Source organism: Nannospalax galili, unplaced genomic scaffold, assembly GCF_000622305.1.
Source record: "Nannospalax galili isolate Female #2095 unplaced genomic scaffold, S.galili_v1.0 scaffold2161, whole genome shotgun sequence".
Classification (NCBI taxonomy): domain Eukaryota; kingdom Metazoa; phylum Chordata; class Mammalia; order Rodentia; family Spalacidae; genus Nannospalax; species Nannospalax galili.
In genome coordinates this window covers 373,564-383,905 of record NW_008344208.1, presented here as the reverse complement: position 1 = coordinate 383,905, position 10,342 = coordinate 373,564, and the positions used below count along the sequence as shown (strand labels likewise).

Sequence of the window (10,342 nt, the reverse complement as noted above, 5' to 3'; positions counted from 1 at the left end):
GAATTTTGCTTGAGGGCCCATCTTTTGACAGTCCTGTACTGTTGTGGAAAATAGGAGCATAATGGGTTGGAACATGTTCATTTATCCATGAGTGTATTAGGACACAGCTTTGATCAATAAACAGCCTGTAGTCACTGCACTTATCCGTAATCTGAACCCCTACGTCAACTGGGGGAAAATGTAGCATCACAGAATGGGGCCCGATCCTTCTTATGTCCTTACTGGGTCAAGTACTGCATGAACTGATTCCAGCCATCAGATTGTCAACCCCTTGGTAAATCGGGAAACAGGCTCAGGCAGAGAGATAGTAGACCATAGATGACTCAATAGGGTAGTGTTTCCCATTAATACACATCCAGCAACATGCTCTTTGAAGGAAAGAGTTGATATGTATTTAGGGCCTTTTCACACTGTATTAGATGGTGTTTATTATTATTATTATTATTACTACTACTATTACTACTATTACTATTACTACTACTATTACTACTGCTACTATTACTACTACTACTACTACTACTACTGTTACTACTATGATTGCCATCCTCTCAGATTCTGAATCCCAAAGACAATATACACTCTTATCAATCTGGCCACCATCTGTAAACTTTTCATGACACAATGCTGGCTGGCACGTGCATGACATATTGAAATGGAAAAATAATCTAGAACAGTATAAATAAGTGTTAAGAAAGTGTGAAGAGGTGCCCAGCATACATGGGAAAAGCCATGGCCGGCAGTTACAAGGTTATTGAATAAATTCCTGGTGTCTAGGTTTGGTTTTCCCCACAGCAGTTTGCGGAAAATGAGGCCCATGAGGCCCATAATACCTACATGTTATTGCAACCGCTGCTTTTTGCACACCAGAAACAAATGCCTAGACCCTATTGCTGACTAAATGCCATGTTTGACTTCATGACATGAAAACCTCAGGTACTGAATAGTCTAAAAGCCCCCACTATGCTGAATGTCTTTCATGGTGCTAAAGGGTACTGTGTTGGCTCTTTCAGGAGAATTGTCACCAAAGGTACTACACAGTGACTTGATAAAGTCATCAGCAAACCTATCCACTTGTGAAACACTGACTAAAGAAACATGATTGCAACCACCAACTATCTGATTTGATTTAAGGCTAACCCTTCAGGAGGAAATGTGCTACATTGTAAGACAGAGTGAAAACTTGTGTTTTACAAGGTTATACACCATACTAAGAAGCTATAATCAGTTTTTTGTTAAATTGATATGATGCACCTGTCAAACTGTCTTTATAATTTTTAATTTGTGATTAAGTTTACAGATTGTTAGAAGTGTCACCTGTTTTGTGGAGAGAAGCATTTTACAGTGTTTGATGGCTCCGACAGAGACTAATGTTCCGGTCAGTTTGTGAGAAGAATTGACTGTTGTCGTATTACCATGGCCCAGTGATCAGGGAAGAATCTGTATTAGGAACACTGTAGAAGACATGAAAGAGAGAAGAAAAAAGCCTGAACTAAGGCAAAGCATCTAAATAAGTCTATTTCTCTTGTGTGACTTGACTGAGAATCATCAGGGAATAGAGATGTCTTTGATGATTTACAAAGTACCTTCAACTCTAGGGCTATCATGGCCATCAGCCAAACAGTGTGTATAGTGGTAGTTCGTGATCTGACACTTTAATGCTCCCTGAAGGGAAAGCGTCATTGCAAGCTCACATGGGCTACAGTCATTCCTTGTGTCCTGCAGCTCTGCATGGCTGTGGGGACTTCCTGACATATATAAATGTATGAGAAGTAAATGCCGACTGAAGGCTGAACTCAGGTGAAGCAGCTATTCTGAGCTACTGACCAAACTTTGGTGAAACTTCTCAGAGATGTCTTTGACTCAAGCCTGTTCCTGTAAGTAGGCCTCATCCATGTTCCTCTAGTCAGATTAATCAATATATTGTGTTTAACAAGGTAGTTTTGGATAGTACACTGTTTTGTTGTCTTCAGTGTCTTATCTGGGGGAAACTGACATTTGTTCATGCTACATGGTGAGGCATAAAGAAACAGAGATCCAGGAAGAACGTTCTATAGTGCAGTTGCACAGTGATCTTGACAGTGTTTCTGAAAGGGAATCCTTCTGCTGAGATACATGGCAATATCCAGTGGTATTTTTCTCATGTTAATTGGCACGAGGGAGAAAAAGGGACAGTGTTACTGGCATCATAATAATGACTACATGTTTTAAACATGTTCCAATGCACGGGACATGCACCGGAAGAAGGGCCAAGTTGCTAAAATTGAACAATGGGATTTCTTTGTGAACATGAGATCCTGTGGTCCAATTGTCTTGGCTCCAGAAGGAAGAAGCTAAAGTCTTTGATCGCCCAGCCTTATGTCTCTACTCATTTGAGTCAACCTGAGTACATGTTCAGCTCTGAAGCCTAACATAGATAATGATACCAGGTTTGTGTCTTCACAACTTTGGCATATGCCAAACGGCATGGTCAAAAGAAAAGAAAGCTCAGCCTTACTAATCACTGTTCACTGTAGGTAATATTTGCATGGAAAAATGAATTAGGAACAATCATAAAATTTATTTTCTAGAAGGCAAAATCATTTTCTATTTTACCTCATCTTACACTGTAAATCTGCTCCCCAAGACACAAACATATTGCATGAAATAAAATCTTAAAAGTGCCATGATTTAGGACAATGAATTTTTGTGATGTTAATGATTTAGTAGTTTAATCTTGCAGAAAAATTAAAGTGTGCTTAATTACATTGCATACTACATAATTTTTGTTATGTTTCAGGATTAGTGTATGGGAACTAAGTCATCTTTCCTGTTATAATTTGTTAGCATTTACCTGATTGTGTGTTAGATATATGTATGCTGTATTTGTGAAAGTTTGTGTGAACTTGGTACCTTTGAAACACTTTTGTTTTAGAAAGTCTTTGGGTATAGTAGTGCCACTTACCTGTGGTTTCTGTCCTCTAGAGAGTATAACTGTTGACATGCTTAGAGGTTGCTCTGGCTATCTGCTGAATCCAGCAAACTGATGAAGAAAACCACACTGGTCATAGTCAAATATTTTAAAGACGTATGTTTCACAGAGCAGGAAAAACAGACAAAGCGAAGTCTCCTAGTATTTCTGCTATGATCTAATGAGGGGCAAAGTGGTGTTCCTTGTTAGTAGTGGGAACAGTCTGCTAACCTTGAGCCTTGGGAATGTGGAACAGTCACCTGCCCCACAGATGCACAGTGAGAGCACACACGTGTCCACTGTGTGACAAGATGAGCTGTCACTCTCCTGTTGTTGGGATCCTGCCTCACTCAACTGTCAATAAAATGTTGTTGGAAACCATTCATACAAGCCCTCTTTTTGATCAGCATAGTCCAATGACGATTACAGAGGACCAGTTTAATCACAGGGTTACTGCATAGCTCAAATTTAGAGGAAAACACAATCAAAAGTTTTAGTAAAATGACAGATTCCCCAGATTATCATTGTGAGTTGGAAATTTCTGGCTGTGACATCACTTTTATAGTAGAATTTCATTAGTATTCCTCAAGTTATCCAACAATCATGTATTTGATCTCAGGCATAATGATGAAGTGAACAGGATAACTGAACTGTCCAACTTGCTAATAACGGTTATTGAGTTTAAAACTGAAAATTTCTGGAAAAACTGATAAAGTAGAATAAGTATAAATGTAAAAACTATGAAAATATGTGAATAACAGAAAAGATGGTGTTTCCTGATTTTAAGATGCAAATGTTTTCAGAGTTGAGGAGCACTTGTACAACAAGCCAACTTTTCAAAGTGTTGGGAAACTATAATTATTGCCCTAAAATTTCTCCATAATAAAAATGTATTTACTACTCCAACTGTACATAACCAACGATGCAGCAAATGGTACTTGGGTTGCTCAATATTTCCTTAGACAGGATAATTCTTGTGATCCGGAATAAATAGAATGTCTCACTGTGTCTCTCTTTACAGCAGGTACAATTCTGCTGCTGCTATTAAACCTGCTCCTGTGGAAGAGCGTGTTCCCCACACCGACCTGTGCTGAGGAGGAGGAGGAGGAAGACTGCCAGCTGTCCACAGAAGAGCTGTTTGACCGCACGGTTTTCATGTCTCAGTACAACTATGATCTCGCCACACAAATATCGGATGAGTTTGTAAGCACCTTACTTCTGGTTCCTTCTCTAAAGGCATCTTCAGAGAACTGCACAGATTAAACTAGAAAGCACTGTGATCCAGATTTCAAATAATATGCCTTCATAGGATTAAAAAAAGAATTAAATAAACCTGAAACAGGAAGAATGGAAAATTTCATGAAATTTCAAAGATTTATAAAGATTGGGATTTTAAAGAATTTTTTCGATAATATTACCTTTGTTTCAAAAAAAATAACTTGTTTGCAACTATTACTTATTTCATTAACTTCAAAAAGTATGGCAAGAAAAGAATTCTGATTTCCTGACCTTGCATGTAGAGCACCAATTCTCTGAATAGTCTTCATATAGTACTGTGCAGATATCCAGTGTAGGACAGCTGTATTGTAGCGAACTGTGTGGATAAAATACAGCTAAACTAATCTCGAACAACGTAAGGAGAGAAAAACAAAAACAAATGATAACTTCTCAGAAACTCCCAAAAGCTATGAATCATTTTTTAAAGATTTGCACTAAGGAGTTTGTAATACAATTGGAAGGCTGGACAGGGAGAGATGTTCACTCCTCCTCAATGAAGGCTAGACGGGGAGATATGTTCACTCCTCAATGAAGGCTAGACGGGGAGAGATGTTCACTCCTCCTCAGTGATAGGTGTGATCTGTTGGAGGTCAGACAATACAAAACTAAATAAGACTACAGTGCAAAATTTGGTAATCCTGAGAATCTGTCTCTAGATTTATAATAAATTTGTTTCTATTGTCCTTTCTATCATTAGTGTTCATTCCTTCTTCTCAACTGGCAATCAGTCAACTTCCTAGAATTCCTAAGAATCCATTAAACTCTTACAAATTCACTTATTATTAGAATTAAGTGGTATTTATTTAAATAATAAATACATTAAGAAAATACAGACTGTAATTTATTAATAAACACATAATATTTTTGCATTATTCATTCACTGCTAAATAATCTCTTAAAAATAGGTTCAGAATTTTATGATTAATTTTGATACCATCAAAGATATCATATGCAAAATTTATCATGAACTTTGTATGATCCATACATACACAATAATAATTGAAAAACTATATTATTTATAAATGTCTAGTTAAAAGAAACATATAAGTTTAGACAAAAAAACCCAAGAAACTCATAAATATGTATACATATACCACACTATGGCACTTAGCCTAAATCCTAGAAAAAAAATACACTTAAAACCCTTAGTGTTTCAGAGTCTGGGGGGTTGATTGATCTTTCTTAAATACTTTACTTATTATTTTCTTATTTTTATTAATGTGTAGGAGAGTTTTGCCTGCATGTTTGTAAGTGTACCCATGTCATGTGATGCCCACAGAGGCCAGAAGAGGCTGTCAGATCCCTGAGAACTGGAGTTACAGATGGTTGCAGTCATCATGAAGGTGCTGGGAGCCAAACCCTGGCTTTCCATAAGAGCAGCCAGTGCTCTTAAGTACAGAGTCCACTTTTCCAGCCCCTGTCTTTTTTTCTTGATACTAACTTTAAGAAGGGCAAAATAGCAAAGTGACTGTAAAGAGTGAAAGAGGCTGTGAGTTTAGAAAGTTATACTTTTTATAAATGAGATTGCATCTCTAGGAAGAAAACGTAGGCAGGCGGCATTTTCTTAGCTCCTCGATTTCAATTTTTGTGTAGTGTTTATTTGTTAAAAATTGAACATCTATCAAACACATTAGCATTCTGGTCATAATTGCATTTATTTAATTCTAAAACGCCAACAAATGGAAATTTTTATTTCTAGAGTGAAAAATTTGCCAAAGGTCGGGGATACGAAACCACGAATGCCACCACCTGTCACACAGATTCCGTCTCCGCTCCCAAAACCAATGAGGAAGTCGAGAAGACACATGTAAGCCTTCCTTCCTAGTTTTCACAAAAATTTGAAGCAGCTTATAACTTTGCTGCACTTCCGTCGTACAGGTCTGTTATAGGCAGGGTTATAACGTCCCCAGTAAAATGGTGGAAGAGTGTGCAAAGAGGAGCATTCACAGTGCAGCTGTAAGCCATAAGTTCAAACACGTGCCGGCTACGATGGGAGCAGTTTCGTAAATTGCTCATGCAGAGGACCTTTCATAAGTGCCCGGCCTGTGGAATTATACTTATTTAGAACTGAATTAAACATTTGCCTCTAAATACACACACAAACAACGCACACACACACACACACACACACACACACACACGCATTTGTAAGAAATGCAAATGCAGATGTATTCATGAGTATCCCCAAAGCTCGTTTGCTGGCAGCACAGTACTTAGTGACCTCTGTGCCATCTCTGTTTGAGCGTCAAGTCTCTCCTGGTCCTGCTCTGCTTGGTCTTTTACATGTTCCTTCCTCTCTGACAGCTCTGTCTTGTCCTACATTTTTAACCAAAGACCGGCTGAACAAGAGGGGCCTCTGAGTACTGTATTGTACTCCTCAGACTGATTTCTGCTGTGCAGAAGTCTACATTTCTTACCAACTCTAATGTATAATTGTTATAATCTTTCCACTGTGATTTCTTATTATAACAATCTTAGTATGATTTAAACTAAATTTCATATGTGTACATATATCACACATAAAATCTGTTCTTTCTTGATAAGATTATTACCAGCACAAATAACCTATATAACAGTTATCCTCATTAACAAAAATTGTGATTATAAGAATAGAAAATGTAGGAAGAAGGGGAGGAACAGAGACAACGTGCTCAGAGTTGACACATTCTTCTAGCATTAATGCATTTAATCCTGAGAAAAGTTCATAACACAAGGTAGCATTAGAAACATCATGAATTAAAGTTCCAAATGGTTATGCAGAATTTGTAACACTTACATGCTGAGTTAGAAGGTGAATCTCAGTATCATTCAACTCAAGATCTCACTCTTTTTAAAAGCTGTAAGAAACCCTGCTTCTTTAATTTTTTTTACAATGTATATTTTTATTGATTTTTTGTGGATTTCATACAAAACATTTTATTCATATTTAGACACCTCCTCCCCCATCTGCACACCCCCATAGCCTGCCCACAAGATTTCATGCACTCTGTCATATATGTTATGGCCTATCTAGTCATCCACTGGAGCCTGTTCAGCCTGTGTAAAGTCATTCACTTAAAGACCAACTCTCCCTCACCCAGCAGTGATCAGCTGACAACAGTTCCTCAGCCAAGGTTGGAGCTTGCTATCCATTTCACAAGTTCTGTGCTCATTATTTGACAAGAGTTTGCATGGGTCTGGTGCCTGCTATCATGATGCTACAATGCTCATAACAACCTACATATTTCCACTGTCTTTGATCAGCTCCTTTCCTTAATATATTTTACACAGTTCCTTTACAATGCTCAATGGATTCCTTTCTAATCTTAATTTTCATTACCACTGAAGTAGCTAGAAGACATGACAGCCGTATGTTAAGTCAGAAATGATTTTTGTGCATGATTCTGTCCAGGTTCACTGTAATTCCCACTGATACTGTTATTAAAAGCAACACTGTGCTGCCGTTCCTCACCTGCATATGCCAGCGAATGGTCCACTCTGCTAGAAGCAAGGCAGACGTGGTCATGTTGACCCAGAAAAGCACAATTTTGAATGCCATCTTTTCTTCACTGTATCTTTGTTTAATATCATAAAGTGACGTAAAATCACAAGTGAGACTATTAGGAGTCTGATTTGTTAGTGTGAAAACGGTTTGGCAATATTGATATGTATTTATTTGAATCTTGGTTTCTCATGGACAAGAAAAGCAATCAAAAGACTTCACTGGTCGTACAGATGGCAGAATTTAGAGAGAAAATAAATTATGATCAGTTTGATCTCTCATTGGGAAAATGTTAAGATCAAGTCAGTTTTATTTTGGCAAACTGTAGGCCAATGGCTTTAATTTTACATTACTATAGTTTGAATCATGTAACAAAAGTGTTGTACATACACTTCTTAATAATACATGGTAACTGCAGTTCACCTACATGTATGAAACTTTGGTGCATCTCACTGTTTTAATATGTTTGATTATATTTCGTAGGGCAAAAACCTTCTGAAAATGATGATTAGTATTTCACGGGCCTGGTTCCATCCTCTGGAAGGCCTGGTGAACGCAGTGACAGCCCTTGATGGCGCTTCTGAAGATATGCTGGCAAGAGCCAAAAAGCTGGAGGAGAAGAACGCTGGACTGCTGAAGGAAATCAAGACGTTACTCGTTAGGGTGAGCTTATGCTTCACTTTTTAAAATACACATACATTAAAGATGTGTTCTTTTATAATGATAAATGAATTTTGAAACCCTTCATTTGGAAGAGTTAGATTTAGGTTACCTACCTTGTTTACATCATTGACAGGAAGGGGATAATGGCAACTCGAACCATCTATCGAGATTCTCTACTGTGACCCTCATGCCGGGAAAGATCGACAGGCAGTAGCTCTTACACTAATCTCATGAGTAGCCTCCCTGAGTGGGCGAAACACTCCTGGTTAACTCAGCAGACCTTTTGATGCTCCTTATCTATTCCAGGACTTCCTTCATAAATGAATAAAACACCTGTCATGTCTAAAATAGAGTAATAATACATAATGTGAAAAAAAGATTCAGGTAGAGAAGGATCAGGACACCTACCAGAACCTAAAATGTGTGAACAGTGCATGAGGGAAAGTACTGGACACATGGAAAGTCTCTTAAATGAAGGAATTCAAACTAGCTTATCCAGTGTCCAAATCCATATCCACAGTGGGGTAAGAGCTTCCTGGTTCTCCATCTGTCTAATGCTGTAAGAACATATTTCATCTGGGATCAACTGCACAAGAGAGTATATATACATATGTGCTGCTTCTATGGTACCTTTGTCAAAATACATGAAAATCCATTATTTTGACCTCCTATTACATCTCTAAATCGTCCCCCATATTTCATTCATCATTTAGACAGAGCAGAGCCCAGCCTTGGTGGGTGGCTGAGTCTGCAAATGCATTCCTTAAAAGCATGACTTAATTTCAATTCCTAGACTCCACATTAAAAAGACAGGATGAAGCCAGGTGTGGCGGTGCATGCCTGTAATCCCAGCACTCGGGAGGCAGAGGCAGGTGGATCTCTGTGAATTCAAGGCCAGCCTGGTCTACATAGTGAGTTCCAGGACAGCTGAGGCTACAGGGAGACCCTGTCTCAAAAAGAGAAAAAAAAAAAAGCCAGGAGGTGTTTTCTAGTTTGTTTCTCCATTTACTGTCACAAAACATTCTGACCAATACTAACTTGGGGAGGAAAGGGTTTATTTAGCTTATATCTCCTGGGTCAAAGTTCATCACTGAGGGAGCCCAAGGTAGGAACTCAGAGCAGGAACCTAGAGGCAGGAGCTGGAGCACAGGCCATGGAAGAACAGTGCTTACTTGCTTGATCCCCTGGCCCATGCTCAGTCTGCTTTCTTATATTATACAGAACAACCTGCCCAGGGGTGGCATGACCCACAGTGGGCTGGGCCCTACCAATGTGCTAGTTAATGCTTATAATCCCAGGACTGCAGAGATGGGGCAAGCAGATCTATGGTGATTTATAGCAAGAGATCCTATATCAAAAGAAGGTGGAAGGCCCATGAGGAACTAACTCTTCCCAATATTGATCTCTGATCTCCAAATGCATGTGCATGCACATACATATGCCAATCCAGGTACATACATATAAATGCACACACATACACAAGGAAGGGATAAAGACATTAATAACACAGATAATAATTTCTATTCTGTTGTTGATTAGGTTTATCCTGGAGTTGAAGAAACTGTCTACCCTGTCTTCATGGGACTTCTAGAATTGAAATCGGACGATGAAGATACTCGCCTTTCTGCCTTTTATAACCTGATGCACTGCCTACTCAGGGACACACATAAGGTTAACATGTACCTCAGTGTCCTGAAGTGCCGAGTCATTCAAAGCAATAACTGCTAAATGCTCATCCGTTCATCCACTGCTCAGCTGGTCTTTGGTGATTCAGCTCTACAATGTTTCTTTTAAACTTTACCTTTTGGGTGTATACATAGGTAGAATGGGCTTCTTCTTAAAAAAAAATAAAGACTGAGTCTTTAGAAATGTTTAATTCAAAATGAAAGCTTGTCAAAATTTCTTTTGACCCTTTAATATAATATTGATCTATGGTATTATGACAATAGTATAAAAATTATCACAAATAAGTG

At 38.4% G+C, this 10,342-nt stretch overlaps 1 protein-coding gene across 1 annotated transcript; it reads left to right on the top strand.

The window, feature by feature from the left end:
- Window positions 1–1,811: 1,811 nt before the first annotated feature.
- Window positions 1,812–10,097, top strand: LOC103739983 (prolactin-like). The gene is made up of 5 exons (XM_008840507.1): window positions 1,812–1,874; window positions 3,969–4,150; window positions 5,925–6,032; window positions 8,190–8,369; window positions 9,909–10,097. Exons 1-5 carry the CDS (start codon window positions 1,850–1,852, stop codon window positions 10,095–10,097), a joined length of 684 nt encoding a protein of 227 aa, XP_008838729.1. The 5' UTR covers window positions 1,812–1,849.
- The last annotated feature ends 245 nt before the right edge of the window (window positions 10,098–10,342 follow it).